Here is a 17639-nt window from a genome sequence, read left to right as displayed (position 1 = left end):
TCGATCCACTCAACATGTTTCTAAGGTAACATGTGTTTTCCCCCAAACAAAAAATACAACTCCACCCCTCTAAAAATCATTGGCGCTGAAAGGTTTTCCATGACGCTGACTCATAATTTTCTATTCACTTTTAGCAAGTTATAAGCGTAACATGTATTTCAACCAGCAAAATTATGTACATCCCAACCCTCAGAACAAGTTTATCGGCGCTAATACCTATCTAATAGAGCTATCCCCTAAATTCGATCCAAAATGTTCATGTTTTTAAGATAAAAACGTGCGTTTTCTTAAACAAAAGCTAAAACAAATAGACAAACAAATATTATCGGGGCTAAAAGCTATCTCAAGGAGCTATCCACTACTTCGATCCAAAGGTATAATGTTTCTGAGATATCTAGCGTTTTCTCAAATAAAAGCAAAAGCTAAAAAAAAAAAAAGAACAATCATCGGCGTTAATAGCTATCCCATATATTCTGTTCACAACACAACAAGCTCCTTAAGTAATGGGTGACTTTACAAACAAAAACTAAAACCAAACAATCATCACATTAGCTCCATCCCTTGCAGAGGTGTCTCATTATCTATCCCATTGATATCAATCCGCCAATCATCATCATAATTTTGATCGACCAATTGACGGTATTTCCTTTTTAATCTATCTGTTCATATCAATCCCGTTCTCGTATCAGCTCACCGCCTGCAGAGAAGGACAAACGTATCATTTACCATTTACAATTGGTCGACGGAAGGTATCAAGTCATTTGTCTCCTGCGATTTAAATTGATCTCGTTGATCGGTAGCTTTAGCCTACAGTTTGAATCTTACGGTTAATATTTCCCGCCTTTCTGTATTCAAGCAATTGTTTTCTTCGTTGCCAAATTGGTTCCTTTTTTTCCGAAAAAGAAATCAGGTTATCATCGTGCTGTTTGATCATTTTTGGAGGCCCTTGAAGATTGATTTGTAAAATGGTAAGTATTTTAATGTTTCTGTTTAAATCATAGTGAAATGGCCATCATGAGCCTGATTTGATTTTATTGCCGCTTTACTTCATGCCCGTTTCGATATATACATATACATGATACATTTCTAGATTTAGATAATGACTTCGTTTGAAAAGATGCATTTTCATTTAAATGAAAGCAAATTCGTAATAATAAAGTTAAACAATTTAACTTCAAGATGATTCACAAGATTATTGCTTCAAAAGAATTGTTTAAATCGCAAATGGTGAATGATAATTTATGCACTTGTGAAAAAATTGATTCAAGGTTTAACTTTTGTTGGATTGCAAAGATGTGATTATGTGTCGGGAAATAACTTATCATTTGACATTCTACTTATTCAAAGTAGAACTTCAAGTCAGCCAACAGATATTAGTTGTAGGTAAGGAAATATAAAAACAAGAAATATACTATCCTGAATATCATTTTAAATTGTGCGCAATATGCAATTTATAAATGTTACAATAAAAAGATTGTGAATAGTTCTGTTATTTACCCGCATACTAAAATTGTGTTTTTATGAATGTGTTGGCAAAGAAAATTATACTAAGCTGTAACAATTGTTGAACATATTTTAATTATTAGCCAATGTTTTTTCCAATTCAATTATATAGTAATTAATGTAAATATGTATTGAAATTAAAGAAATGAAAACCTCGCTTGAGGAAAAGAGAAAAACAAAAGATGATACACTTTGAAATAATAAAAGGTAATTAATGTGTAAAACAGACCAGAAAAAGAAAAGATTTGTTTTCTTAAATCAAACATTTCATAAATGACTTAAACAGAGAGGCAAGATGTAGGAAGCAATGTTCATGTGATGTTCGTGGGCATGGTTAGCACAGGGTTCTTCATAAGGGCCATCCCACTTCCATCCACTTTTTTAAAGTTAAATGGGAATGGATAAAGTACCAAGCAAGGAAATTAACTATGATGAGATAGAGTATCTGAGTTAACTAGTTTATTAGATAAATTAAAGAAAAACCTTGCTTAGGATCCGCCAGACGCTACACTTAATGAGATTCATGTTGTAAGAAATGCCCTAGAAGAAAAATATGGAAAAATATTAGATGGATTGATATAATTGTACGTTCAGGAATTAGATAGGCCGAAAAGGGTGAAAGTATTTTTTGCCTTAATGCCTTGAAAAGCGAAACTCGCGGAAGGAGCAGTGTAAAAAGTTGATAACAGATGATTGCACTGAGCTTGTTAATCCAGAACTAATCCAGATTGCATATTATAAAAATGTGTACAGGTCAAGAATTGATAAGAATACTCATCATGATTCTACATGTATATTATATAGTACATTTATCCCCTGTCTAGAAGAAGGCGACATTGTTTTATTTATTTATTTTATTTATTAGTCTTTTTTTTAAATAGGGTGGCTCCATCAGTAGTTAAATACCGTTTTCCGTGGAGGCCCTATTGTAAAGTGTAAACACAATCTTTCAATTGGTGAATTTTTAAATGCCGTTAGAAAAAAATAAGTGCCCCTTTTCATATCTAGTCATTGCCTCTTTTCAGATGCGATGAGTGCATCTTTTCACCTCTGATAATTTCCCTTTTAACAATATATTGTAATGTCTTATAAATGCCCCTACCAACATCTGATGGGGCACCTCTTTCGTCGAAAAATGCCCATTTCCTTTTCTCATGACTGACTTTTTTCATCCCTGGTTAGTGCCTCTTTTTGAGAGTGTAAGAAGTGCCCTATTTTCACCTCTGATAATTACTCTTTGTACTTTGGCACATGCTCCTTTTCTTTCCTGATAAGTGTCCCCTTTTCCTCTCATCATTAAACGCGCCTTAGCTAATTTCAAGCGCGACTAAGAGCAATTTTCCTCGAAGCTCGCTACGCTCGCACGCATCTATAGATGATATACTTATGTTACTTATCAAAGGTCTTTTCAGTCCTCCGTTATGAGAATGTGCACATAATCCCATTTGGATTGGGTTTTTCCCTCTTTATAAGATGTAATTTTTCGTACTGCGACCTCAGACATCTTAATTTTTTTTCCTCGCTCGCTAGCAAAGAATATTGTGGACAATCAAACCCAACTGCAAAGCATGATGCTTAAGCAATATCTTTTATGGTGTTTAAAGTGAAACAAATATTGAAATCATCCCTGATAATTGTAATCACAGTGTAGGGGTATATACCAATGTCTAAAAAATTGTATATTTTCGCTCTGAGATTTCCCTTTGTAGGTTCCCTTTTTTTCTTGGTGCCTCTCCCCACTTTCGTAGTCACTCGGCTGCCCCTGCAGTGAATGCATTATTAGACTGTTTTCCTTATAATAAAGATTAAACTGAAAATTAAACTTAAAAAACAGAATCAGACAAATATAAAAGACGATTTTGAATATGTGGAAATGCAAAAATTTAACACTTTCAGTTAAAATACTTTTAATAAAAACTTTTGCCTTTAATAGCAAAGTTCATATATTTAGCTTCAGCTTTAGATGTCTCAGAATATGTCATTCAATGTAAAGCATGATCATATTCGACTTTCTATGGAGTGGAGGTAAAGTTATGATAAACAAACACTATCATAGTGGATTTAGAAGAAAGGGGTTTCAAGATGGTCGACCTTAAAACAATTTTTGCACCTCAAAAGTTGAAGTGAATAGATATTAATAACACAACTGGAAATGTGTGGAAGAATATCTTTGATAAGTTCATTGAACCCGGTTACCTAGTTTTTTATTTTAATGTACATCCAAAACAAGTTTACACGTGGAAGAGCATATCGCTGTTTTTTAAAGGAATGTTGAAAGCTTATTTCAGTTTTATTAATCCAGACGATGTGGAAATTACTAATCAAATAATTTGAAATAATCGTAATATTTTTGTTGCATCCAAACCCTGTGTTGATAAAAGCGTGCATGTTAAAGGTATAAACTTTGTTAGTGCTTAATAAAATAACTACGGGTCAATAATTCCATTTGATAGTTGAAATAGGAGTTCCCCCGAATTGTGTAATGCGTTGGAGGAGTATTGTTCATGCCATACATGTAGCTTATAAACAGAAACTTAGACAAGGTTTTGATGGGAAGAATTGTGTATCCAAGGCTTTTACACTTATTAAAAATGATTCAGAGTTACAGCTAGAAAACATGACACCCTAGAAATTTTACCGTATTCGAATTAAAAGGATTTTTTTTTATACCTCCTGCTTCTCAAAAAGAAATTACGAGAAAATGGATATTACAGGTAGTAATTGGAAATATATATATATATCCTAACTTTTATATCAACTATTGAAGTTAAAACAAGAATTCCAAGTTCAAAATTAACACAAACTGTCTTCTAACTAATTATAGATAACGTAAAATGAAATTGGTTGACTCAGAACTATGTAATTTGTTGTGAAAAGTTCCCGAAACAATGGAGCATATTTGTGGGGAGTGTTCATATATAAGGCCGATATGGTCAGTCTCAAGACTGGTATAGAGATAGTACTACTACCTATATCAGTTTTAATTTTTACTCTGTATCATTTCAATATAAAAGAAATGGCCCGAATTCGTTTGTTAATCCTAATGAGAAAAAAAAGATATTTGATAACAGATACAGGAAACATACATTATATATGTATAGACCATCGTTTAGCTGTTTCAAACATTAAATTAACTTTAATTTTTCTCTAGAAAAGCAAGTGGCTTTGAAAAATAAAAAATACAACGAGCAAATTCTTTACTAAATGGCATGTATTAAAAGGTAATGCTTTAGAAGATACATGTACAATGTTGCTGTTACGACATTTTTATTTGTTCTCTTGTTTTCTTCTTTCATTTCTATGAGATTGTAAAACTCTATTTTCTGTTTCTGTTCCGTTCAAACAATGTATTTCATTATACCCCGAAGTTAGGCGGGGTAAATTAAAAAAAAACTTCTTTTAGGAGGTAAAAATACAAAATACAAATTATCATCACTTTTGCAATGTGAAAAACAAATTTGCTCTTTCTCAATGCCACACTCTATGCTTATTTTACTTTATATTAATCTCATCTTGCAGGTATTAGCTAACTGTTCTCTATCCGTACGTCTTACACGCCCATTTACACACTAGCTATATGTACAACAGAATTAAGTACCAATACAGACCACCCCTTCCCATTTTTTTTTTTGTCTGGGTAGATAAATTCGTTGGGAATTGCAAATGCTGGGTCCGAGTGCATGCATGCACTCAAAAGTAAAATATAAACGTTTGGGGGGAATTAACGTTCACAATTTAACCGTTATAACATTTTCAGATTAATGAACTCACTGGTATTCTATCTTTGTTATTGTATGAGCCATTGAAAGTACCAACGTTTGGGAGAAAACGATGCCCATCATTATCCTACCAAAACAAGAGCATCCAAGTGAGACGCTTTATTGCAATTCAATTATACATCTATTCATTAAAAATACAGACTTTTTCCATGCCGGAAATATTCCATTAAGGTAATGTGATGAAGGTCGATATTTAATTGTCTGATAGTGCAAATTGGTCTTGGTTCTTTTTAATCAGCGTATCATTAATACCAGCTTGTTTGTATCGCAACGTGCATAGCAACAAAAATAATGGTGATACTATCAATATCTATCCTTTTGATCCACTCACAAACCCCACCCCTCTGAAAATATTTGACGCTGACAGGTATTCCAATGAAGCTGAATCATAATTGTCAATCCACTTTCGGCATGTTATTAGCGTAACATGTATTTTCACATATAAATAAATGTACGCCCCACTCCTCAAAATAAGAACATTGGCCCTAATACCTAACACAGCTTTTGAATAATTTCGATCTAGAATTATGATTTTTTTTTTTTAAAGATAACAAGCGTTTTCACAAACATCACAAACCAAAACGAAGCAAACAAGCTTATTTAGAGGCGGGGATCCTGGGAAAAGGGGGGTGGAGGGGTTTGACAAGGGTCACAGTGCCCCCAACCTTTTTAAGTACCCCAAAAGGGCCCTTTTGAACAAAGAAAAGGTGCCTCCTTTTACTTGATCTTTTTGTTTAAAGCCCTTGAAGATTGATCTGTTAAGTATTCTATGTTTTTGTTTCAATCATATTGAAATAGCCACCATGTGCTTGATTTTATTTTATAGCCGTTTTACTTGTTATCCGTTTTAATAAATACATGATTCCTTTCTAGATTTAGATAATTAAGTTGTTTAGAAGGATGTATTTTCATTTAAATTAATGCAAATTCCTTATAATAAAGTTAAACAATTAAATTTAAAGATGATTCATAGGATTATTGCCTCAAAAGAAAATTTATATAAATGGCATACGGTGAATAATAATTTATGCAACACTTGTGAAAAATTCGATGCAACGTTTCACTTTTTGTTTGTATAACAGGGACATGATTATGTTTTGGAAAATAATTTGTAATTTAAAACTTCGAATGAACCAAAATATATCAGTTGTACGTAAGGGCATTGCCTATAGTCCGGCAGCCCAGAACACTTTGATCAAACGAACGAGGTAACAATATCTGAGTATTGGAACATTTGGGAAAAATCTAGGATATCAAAATGTGGACGTCTGCCGGAGTCCCTCTGCTGCATGTGGCCCCTGGGGCCAGTTGAGGGGGGCCCAAAAATGCATCTGATCAAACGAACGAGGTACCACTTGAAACCAGTGTTAACTAAATACATGAATGCCACAGAGTACTGAATGGCCCATGCCAGACAAAATTTCTGCTGCTAAGGGCCCGCCAGACGCCCCCATAGGGGGCCCCTACAAAATGCATTTGCTCAAACGAACGAGGTACCACTTGAAACCAGTGTTAACTAAATACATGAATGCCACAGAGCACTGAATGATCCATGCCAGACAAAATACAATAAAGGGGGAAAAACAACGAACCAAAAAACAAAAACGGGGAACTACTTATTCTGATTCGTTTGCAACAAAAAGTGCTTGAGGGCATTTTGAAACCACTTATAGAGGGTTTTTCTTTTAATGTGCCGGGAAGGGCATTTCAATATTTTGGGCCAGTGAAAGTGAAAATCCTGCTGGAAAATATCGTTCTTGGTTTTGGTAGGTGATAACATTAGCATCATTAGCCATTATCTTAATCATCATTTTTCTGTTCTTGTTCTATTTGTTTATGCAATGTTAACATTTTTATAAACACAGGCTAAAGACCAAAAGATCGGTGTAATGTGGAAGTCGCTGTTTGGCACTGTAACCTGTTTGTCCTTAGGTAAGAATAAGTGTGACTTCATAATTATATACGTCATATTTTCATGATTGTACGAATATTGCTGAAAAAGTTGGCTCATAAAATTACCATTATGAAGCGAAATAGGAGCGAGGTGTAAAATCTACGTAGGATCTCTAATAAATAGTTCGACGTTTGGAAAATTCCCCCTAATGAATGTTTCAAACTATTGTAAGGGGAATTTCAATCATAAGGGGTAGGTGAGGGGAAGAATAAATAGGAGATGGGGAAGGGGGAAGGAAGGAGAGATGGTGAGAGGTGACGGGGAGGAAGAGGTGGAAGAGAAGGAGGTTGAGGAGGAAGAGGAGGAGAATCAGGGGAATATGGGAGAAAGAGAATGATACTAAAGGGGGAGAGGAAGAGGTGGAAGAGGAGGGGGTAGAAGAGGAAGAAGATGGGGGAGGAGGAGGGGAGGCGGTGAGGAGGAGGGGAGGCGGTGAGGAGGAGGGGAGGCGGTGAGGAGGAGGGAGGGCTGAGAAAGGGGGAGGTAGAAGAGGAGGGACAGCGGGAAGAGGAGGAGGAGAGGAGGCAAGGGAGGAAGAGGAAGGATTGGGGAGGGGAATAGGAGGAGGGAGAGCAGTAGGAGGAAGAGCTCACTAGCGATTTTTTTTTTTTTTTGTGTTTATTCCACACAGCCTTGCCCGCTTTATCGGATTCGTCGAAGGTGACGAAAACATCTTGTCCAGTCAAGTTCAGCAAGCAAAGCACCTTGCCGACATCCTTTAATTGTAAGATGGTGCGACTACCCGATGGCACCATGTTGCAGACCGTCCCAAAACTCTTCTCTACCCCTGCCGTCTTCGCTGGAAAAATTCCTGGCCAACACATAATATGCAGAATCCCGGGTAAATCTCATGCTTCCTTGGTTTCATTTTTGTTATAAAATATCAAATATCTTAAAAAAGGTTAATCAATCAATAATAGTACAGATCGTACATTTTTAATTGACATTATAAATATCCGATCCCACTATCATTAAAACTACTAACAATACTATACGAATACTACTAGAGGTCTACCACCACTACTACAACTACTACAAATACAACTACTACGACTACTACTACTACTACTACTACTACTACTACTACTACTACTACTACTACTAATTGTTTACTACTACTACTACAACTACTATTACTACTACTACTACTACTACTACTACTACTACTACTACTACCTCTACTACTATTACTACTACTACTACTACTACTACTACTACTACTACTACTAAATGTTTACTACTATTACTACCACTACAATTACTACTACCACTGCAACTACTACTACTACTACTACTACTACTACTACTACTACTACTACTACTATTACTACTACTACTACTACTACTACTACCTCTACTAATACCACTACTACTACTACTACTACTACTACTACTACTACAACTACTACTACTCCTTCGACTTCTACGACTTCTACTACTACTACTATTTGAAATTCCTCTCTAGATGTTTAGTAAAATCTATCGAAAATAATGAAAGGAACATCAAATTATCTAGCAAAACAATATTCTGATGCGAGACGAGCAACAATATTTGTGAATTCGTATTCACCAAATAATATTCTCTTTTTTTCCTTCGCTATCAAGTACCAGAATTTGAAAACAGTGTGAAATAATTATTGTTTTCTCACTTGAATTAAGGCCTAAATGGATGGGCTAAAGTAATTGTTAAGTGCTAGAAAAACCAGTGACAAACTTCGCGGTCTCGGTTCTAAATAATTTCTTTATTTTTAGGCCACTTTTTCTATATCACGATTTCTTTTATTACAGTACAGTATTACTGTAAACGTAGGAAGATCTAAAAGGGGCAAGGCTGTACGACACTTGTTTCTGACGAAAATTGCTCTACGTTAATTTCTTAAAGGGGAATCCAAATCTTGTTAAATATTCATTTGTATGAAAGTAGAAAAGTAAGAGAAAAAGATTGGCAAAATAAATCGAATTAATTCCAAGGGAGTTATGAATGATTGAAATATGAGATCACTAAATATATGCCAATCTCCAATTGATTGTGACATAGTCATGGACAACTTTCCCGTTCGTCGTGGATAAAAATGGTTAGAAGTGCCTTCTCCCTTGGGGCAGTAGGCAACATATATTTCGGATAGCACATTATCATCGGTTCGCTCAAATGGAAAGGCCCTCCAGAGTCCAACATTTGGAAAAATTAACATTTTAGTCATTTTGTGTGTTAAACAAAATTTCTTATTTTTTATCCGATTCCATTCGAACTTTCACTAGTCTGCTTCTCTGATATTTCTGCTTTCTTTTAGAGTATTTTTTTTTGTAATGATTGGATTTTTTCTGTAACTGTAACAAACACTATACCTGACCCTAACTCTAATCCTATCCTTAAAGCCAATTGCAACTCTTACCCTAATCATAAACATTTGACAAAATAAAGCCAGGAACAATTAACGGGGGATTTATTAAAAAAATAGTCAGGAAGGGCTGTGAATTACACCAGGCAAAACACTGTATTAGAGAAAGGGCACTGACAACAATGAAATGGGTATCCGATGGCTATGGAGTATGGTCTCCGTGGCGTTTGATATGTTTAAGCCCTGGTAAAAATGCATTATCATTAGTCTTGCTATATCTTTTTTATGTTAATTTGTGAAAATCCCGAAAATATATCTTTTCACACCAAACAGAACAAAGTGTAATGATAATTTGTTAATCAATATTGAGTTTTATCCCGTTTATTACTTATTTCGCAGATTGTGGCAAAAACCTCTGTAAAAACGGCTGGTGTGAGGAGACTATGGTAGGCTACAACTGTACCTGCTCAAGTGGGTTTCAAGGGAGACACTGCGATGAACGTAGGTGTAATATCAATGTAGGCGTATCGGGGGAGGGGTGGCTAATTAATGAACAATGAGCATGAAGAGACTTTCTACAGGGGGTAAACAAAAATTCAGTAGTTGCAACTGAAGAAGAAGAAGAAGTAGTAAAATATGATGTTTAAGAAGAAAAAAGCTCGCGGTCCTCTTTCGGAATTTGTTGATAGAATTGGGATTCCCACAGGAAAAATGTTTTCCGATTTCTATTTGTCCCCCCCACCCCCCCCCCCCCCCCCCCCCCCCCCCGCTTTGATCCTATCCCCTCTCGCTGACCAAGAGCGCCTGGAGACAGCCGGCGGTAAGATAATTTCAGAGGAAATAAAAGGCCTTGTCATCTACCCCATGTTTTTTTCTTCTTCACAGAGTCAACGGAGGAAGCGACGAACAAGCCTACGACGAGCCCTTCGACTACGATGACGGAACGCTCAGACACAACGACTTCTCAAAGCGCCACTACCTCTGGTATGTCTAGGCAATAGCTTCATGGAAATGACGTCATGCATTTGATTATTATCATAATGGATCTAGCCACTATATCCCCTTTTTTCTCTCTCCCTCTCTCTCTCGGTCTTTATCTGATTTGATATACCTCACTTAAGGAATCCAGCCATCTGATTGGTCGAAATTGGAGTCGTGATTTTGGCCATTCCCGTAAAGAAACAAAAAATGCCAATACCGGTTAATAGTCCAAAAGTGAGATCCCTCAAAATTTCGGTTACCATGAAAATAGTAAAATTTTGCTGCGATACCCACTGTGGTTTAAGTGTTAAAATTTCCTTTGTGCGACGCGGACACCGCTAAACAAAGATAAACAGACAGTTTCTCAGATTTTCCGTGATGTTTTAACCGATCTTTACTCAATAAAAGGATAAGGTCAGAATTCTTGGTAGATTTTTGTTTCAATTCAGCATTATTAAAGACATATCGAATGCTTTAATATTCGAGGTCTGGCTGATATATAGGCTCTTGAGAGCTTGCACATCTTGAGCCTATTAAACAGCAAGGCCTCTTGAAGCAGTCGATATCTCTATACTTTTTTTCGGTCCTTTCCGGGCGTCGCTAAAACATTTTCTTTAAGGAGGGGGGGGGGGGAGTGACCGTCTAATTCTTATTTTTATAGTCATATTTTTATTTGTCCTTCTTTCAGGAGCGTCGCTAAAACACTTTAGAAGGGGACAGTGTACGTTAATTATTTAAATATATATTTTGCCTATAAGTTTAACGACAACTTTCTTGATGCTGTTATTGTTCTTCTTCCCTCTTCGCACATTCTTTGTCTCTATCTATTTGTTTTTCTATCATTTCCTGACTCCGGCTCCCTTTTCCCCACTCAATTTAATACATTTTTTTCCATTTCGTTCACAATGGGAAGCGAAAACCAAGTCCGCGACGAAACCACAACTTCCAGTAAGAGAAACATTAAAATGACGTCATGTGATTACTATAACTATCGCCCGAATTCACAAAGAAGGTTTGTCGACAAACCTCCTTGAATTCGGGCCTCTAGGTTTAGCCACTATAGTCTCTCTCTCTCTCTCTCTCTCTCTCTCTCTCTCTCTCTCTCTCTCCTTTCTCTCTCTCTCTGTCTCTCTGTCTCTCTGTCTCTCTCTGTCTCTCTCTATCTGTATATCTCAGTCTTTATCTGACTTTTTAAAAGTCCTTTCCTATCTCGGGCGTCGGTAAAACATTTGTTTAAGGGGTAAGTGACCATCTAATTCTTTTGTCCACGCGTTTAACAACAATTAGGCACGCCATATCAATACATTTAGATAAATGATTTGGCAAAATAAGACCCTTTGACTTAGACCCACTAAACCCAATGTCCTGACACAAACTATACAGTCCTCATAAAATAAATAAACTGTTAAAGTTTATTTTTTTAAAATGTTCTTCGTTTTGGCCTTCTATTCCTGTTGAGGTGTCATTCCTAATGTTATTACTTTTAACGTGTGGCTTCATTTTTTATAAACGTTTTAGAGTCAGTGGAATCATCGACTACGGACGTGGCGACCAAGACATCTACGAGGCCTATGACCACGGTGTCAGACACAACGACATCGCCAGAAACCACCGCCTCCAGTAAGTAAGAGAAACAATGAAATGATGTCATGCTTTCGATCATTATTATAATATGTCTAGCAACTACACCTTCCCTCTCTCTCTCTCTCTCTCTCTCTCTCTCCCTCCCTTTCTCTCTTTCCACTCCCCCTTCACCACCCTCACCCTTCATCGACCACTCCCTTCACCCCTCCCCCTTTCTCTCTTTCTTCTTCTCTCTTTCAGTCTTTATCTTCTTCTAAACTCTTCGCGCGTTCTTTGTCTCTGTCTATATCCAAATCATTCCCTGACTCCGGCTCCCCCACTCATTGAACAATTTTTTCTTTGTTTTTTATTCCGTTCAGATTCGGTGAAAACGGAAGCCAAAACCAAGTCCGAGCCGAGCCCTACGATCATGATGCCGGAACGATCAGAGGCAACGACATCGCAAGTAACCACAACCTCCAGTAAGAGAAACAAATTCCCCCTCTCTCTCTCTCTCTCTCTCTCTCTCTCTCTCTCTCACTCCACCCCCTCTCCCCCCTCTCTCTCTCTCACTCTCTCTCTCTCTCTCTTTCTCTCTCTCAGTTTTTATCTCTATCCTGTCACGGGCGTCGCTAAAACCTTATTTAGGGGCAGGTAACCGTCTCATTCGTTCGCCCACGAGTTTAATGACAACAAACACATTTAGATAAATTATTCGGTAAAAATTTACTTGGGCTTTGACAAAGCACCACTTAATCTACAAACACAATTTATTTTTTGTCAGGGAGCAGAATTTTCTTCGTTTTGGTCCTCTACAATCATGTATAGGTTGTCATTCATAATCTCAGTGCTTTGTATTTTTGGTTTTTATTTGTTACAACCTTCAAACGTTTCAGAGTCAGCAGAATTATCGACTACGGACGCGACGAGCAAGCCGATGACGAGTCCTACGACCACGATATCAGACACAACAACATCGCAAGACACCATTACCTCCAGTAAGTATGCTTTTGATCATTAATATAATTTGTCTAGCCACTACCCCCTTCTCTCTCTTTCTCTCTCCTTCTCTCTCTCTCTCTCTTCCTCTCTCTATCCCGTCCCCTTCACCACCCGTCTCCTTCTACTGGCACCTAACCTCCACCCCTCCCCTTTTCTCTCTCTTCATCTCTCTTTTAGTCTTTATCTGACTCTGAGTGAGAGAAACAATGCAATAAATTCGAGTGGTAGGTCTAGCAACTACTACTCTCCACTCTCTCTCTCTCTCTCTCTCTCTCTCTCTCTCTTTCTCTTTCTCTCTCTCTCTATCTCCCTCCCTCCCTCCCTCCTCTCCTCCCCACCCCTCCTCTCCTCCCCTCTTTCATTCATAAACAAACAAAAAATATATATAAGAAATAACATTGTGAATTTCCTAAAATTTGCAATGTAAGGTATAACCAGTTTTGGAAACGCCCCCTCTAAAAAAAAATGTAATGGAAGCTCTTATTACCAATCATGTGAAAGAATAATTTTTGACTAAGTACGTGATGATACAAATTGTGCCGGTAAGTTTACCAGTACGACAATACAAGACAGTGGCCGGTACTGCAACTGAAAAAGAAGAAGAAGAAGAAGAAGAAGAAGAAGAAGAAGAAGAAGAAGAAGAAGAAGAAGAAGATGATGATGCTGATGCTGATAATGATTAAAAAGAAAGTAACTCGCGGTCCTCTTTTCGAACTTTTTGATAGAATTGGGATTCCCACAGGAAAAGCATTTTCTGATTTCTATTCCCCCCACTTGATCCTATCCCCGTACCCTGACTAAGAAAATGCTTCCCCCTCTCTTTCTCCCCCCCCCCCCCCCTCAGCCTTTATGCTTTTCCTGTCACGGGCTTCGCTAAAAGGAGGAGGTACCCGTCTCGTTCGTTTGCCCACGAGTTTAATGACAACAAACACGCCATAGGAACACATTTAGATATATTAATTTGACAAAATTAACTTGGGCTTTGACAAAGCACCACTAAATTAGCTGACACAAAATAATACCTTATAAAATAAATAAACTAATACAATTTATATGTTGTCAGGGAGCACAATTGTCTTCGCTTTGGCCTTCTGTAATCATGTTCAGGTTGTCATTCCTAATTATATTGCTTTGTAAGTGTGGTTTCATTTGCAACAACCTTCAAACGTTTCAGAGTCAGCAGAATTATCGACTACGGACGTGGCGACCAAGACGGCTACGAGGCCTATGACCACGGTGTCAGCCACAACGACATCGCAAGAAACCACCGCTACCAGTAAGTAAGAGAAACAATGAAATGATGTCATGCTTTCGATCATTATTATAATGTGTCAAGCAACTACACCTTCCCTCTCTTACCTATCTCCCCCTCTCCCTCTTTCTCCCCTCCCTATTCACCGACCACCCCCTCCATCCCTCTTTCGCTCTCTCTTCATCTGTGTGTGTCAGTCGAGTGGTTTAAGCATTTGACTCGAAATTCAAAGGTCGTGGTTCAATCCCCGACACGGCATTAATGTCCTTTGGCAAGGCATCAATCTCCATTTGCCACACCCGACCCAGATGAGATAAATGGGAACCTAGTAAGAATTAATTCCTTGAAATAATAGAGCGCCGTAATGCCTAATGGCAACTAATCTTCCTTTGCCGCACTCGACCTAGGTCAGGTAAATGGGTACCTGGTAGGAATTAATTCCTTGAAATACTGGAGCGACGTAATGGCAGCAAAGCTAAAGCCGGGTTAATTATAAGTGCACCTCGGAATATAGTTGTCTAGATAGATGCTATATAAATGCCTATTAATATTGTCACTCTTTCAGTCTTTATCCGAGTCTGAGTAATAGAAACAATACATTGACGTCATGCATTTGATCATCATTATAATGGGTCTTGCCACTACCACTTTCCCCTTCTCTCTATCTCTCTATCTCTCTGTCTGTCTGTCTGCCTCGCTCACTCTCTCTTTCTCTCGCTCTCGCTCTCTCCCTTCCCTCTTCCTCCCCTATATTTCATTCATAAAAACAAAAATAACTGTACGAAATACCATTGCTATCTGCGATGGTGAGCAAAGTTCCTGTAGGTATTGATTTTTATAGCTGGAATTTTGCTCATGTCTTTGCATCAACTTTTATTATTATTATTTTCGTCATCATCATCATCATTATCTATTTTTTATTAAATATTTCAGTCTCTACCCAAATAACCACCTTGTCTACTTTCTTAAAATTGAGTAATTTACATATTGTATTTTCATCTTTTCAGCATGCTCATCCCCTCCGGTGGTTTGTGAATTCGGCGGGTCGTTCTACAATTTCAGCACTCGCTGGGTGAATCATTCTTCTGCGGTTTCAGCTTGTTCCGAATACGGATCCCATCTGGTCTTTATCGAGTCGCAAGAGGAAGAGGATTTCATCGCGGGGCGTGTTCAGTACCTCAGTGACCAGAACACTAATTACTACTGGATCGGGCTGACCGGCTTAAGTCTCAGTGAGGCAAGGTGGCTAGACGGATCAAATCTTACATATAGCAATTTTAACCGGCGTTCGTTCAAAGAAAATGTAGACTGTTTTCGTATTGAGTGTCAGGGTCAATATAATAGTAGTTGGCAGGATAAGCGTTGCTCCAGACAATATAGATTCATATGCGAGAAAGAAATGGGGGTATAAAAAATGGATTTGTTTCTTTCAACTTTTCATACCGCCTGGTTGCACCACTGCATCCATGTAAAATCAGGTTTTCGTTGCTTTGTCATTGTGTGTGTAAATCTATCGGAGCTGTATAAATGTTTCAGTTTGTGGTTTGTGTCGTTCCATGCACTAATTTTCACATGAAAAGTTCTGAAAAGATTGTTAAAAAGGTATTAATTTATGATGTTTAAAAGACAGAGCACCTTTCATCTTCATATTTAAGCAATTTAAAAATAATTATATTGATGATGAGCATTAGTGGCGGTGAGTTCTTTTTTGTGTTTCATAGAATCTCATTTTTATTGCCAAGAGACTTTGTTCAAACTTCATTGTATAATATTAGGTAGTGCTTCATGAAAATGAAAAGTCAAAGATATTTGATGAAGACATAAAAGTGCAGTTTGTGTAGTAGAGTATAGGGTCTACGATAGAAATATACAAACCTGTATACTAAACCTGTATACTTATGCTTAATTATAGATGTACATGTAAATACACACACATATACATATACATAGGAATATACATATCTGTCTGTGGTCTCGAGTAACGAGCTTATACTTCAGATACGACTAGAACTAGTGAATAACGAAAACAAAGAATGTAATGTTAATGTGTCAAAATACACGGCAATTTATGACATGATTTACTTCTTTCAAGTCTATCTTATTTTATATTTCGCAATCATTACCTAAATAGATACATACATACATATCTTCAATCTTTCATTGGAAACAGGAAATTTCCCTGATCAAATGAAAATTGCTAAAGTCAGTCCACTGTTTAAGAAAGGTAATAAACATGAAACGGGGAATTATAGACCCATTTCTGTCTTACCAATTTTGGGTAAAGTATTAGAAAAAATAGTTAATGCTCGATTGACCAGTTTTCTAGAAACGCATGACATTTTATATCACCATCAGTACGGATTTAGGAAAAAGTATAGTACTAAATTATCATTAATTAATCTTATGAATACGGTATTGAAAAGTATAGACGAAGGATGTTTTACGCTTGGTGTGTTTCTTGACTTTCAAAAGGCTTTTGACACAATAAACCATAACATATTATTTAAAAAGCTATCACATTATGGCATCCGAGGACATGCACTGAAATGGCTCGAAAGCTATCTTAGTGACAGAATGCAGTTTGTGAAATACAAAGAGTCATCATCAGAAAGTAGATATATCCAATGCGGTGTACCACAAGGTTCTGTCTTAGGACCAACTCTGTTTTTAATCTATATAAATGACTTGCCAACTGTGACAAATTATTTCAATTTCAGACTATTTGCAGATGATTCTAATATTTTTCATACTTTTCCCAAAGGTGTAGATCAAATAGATGAGTGTGAAGTAAATGAAAATTTAAAATCCATACAGAATTGGTGCACTGCAAATAAGCTTACTATCAATGCGTCAAAAACCAATTTCATGTTCTTCAGTAGTCGTAGAAGAAAGGCTGTGCTTAAAGGGAGATTAAAAATATCTGGGGCAGAATTAAGAGAAGTGGAGGAAGCGACATTTGTTGGCATTACCATTGACAGACATTTTACATGGAATTCACATATAAAATCTGTTAATGACTGTATACGGAGAAAGGTCGGCATCCTTTTTAAATTACGGCACTTTGTCCCTAAACATATATTGATACTGTTGTATAAAGCTCTTATACAGCCACATATTACATATGGCATCGAGGTTTGGGGTAGTACTTATAAATCACACTTGAATTGTATATTTTATACTCAAAAGATGGCTGTACGTGCTATAACTTTCAAGCCACATCGTTCTCATACTAATGCACTCTTTCATGACCTCAAATTGTTGAATGT

General features: G+C 37.0%; 1 protein-coding gene across 1 annotated transcript; it reads left to right on the top strand.

Annotated features, from left to right (window-relative positions):
* Positions 1-10466: 10466 nt before the first annotated feature.
* LOC115923261 (coiled-coil domain-containing protein 80-like) lies at positions 10467-12947 on the top strand. The gene is made up of 4 exons (XM_030983674.1): positions 10467-10559; positions 12075-12176; positions 12500-12601; positions 12904-12947. Exons 1-4 carry the CDS (start codon positions 10511-10513, stop codon positions 12945-12947), a joined length of 297 nt encoding a protein of 98 aa, XP_030839534.1. The 5' UTR covers positions 10467-10510.
* The last annotated feature ends 4692 nt before the right edge of the window (positions 12948-17639 follow it).

This window comes from Strongylocentrotus purpuratus, unplaced genomic scaffold, assembly GCF_000002235.5.
Source record: "Strongylocentrotus purpuratus isolate Spur 01 unplaced genomic scaffold, Spur_5.0 spur5_scaffold_13, whole genome shotgun sequence".
Classification (NCBI taxonomy): Eukaryota; Metazoa; Echinodermata; class Echinoidea; order Camarodonta; family Strongylocentrotidae; genus Strongylocentrotus; species Strongylocentrotus purpuratus.
Note: the sequence above shows the minus strand (reverse complement) of the source record. Positions and strands in the feature narration are given on the sequence as shown.

Excerpts from the sequence above, each read along its gene's own strand:
- LOC115923261 (XM_030983674.1), top strand. The coding sequence starts at position 10,511 with ATGACGGAACGCTCAGACACAACGACTTCTCAAAGCGCCACTACCTCT. Across the intron at positions 10,560-12,074 it reads TCAAAGCGCCACTACCTCTG|AGTCAGTGGAATCATCGACT; the intron begins GTATGTCTAGGC and ends TAAACGTTTTAG. Across the intron at positions 12,602-12,903 it reads GCAAGTAACCACAACCTCCA|GGAGCAGAATTTTCTTCGTT; the intron begins GTAAGAGAAACA and ends ATTTTTTGTCAG.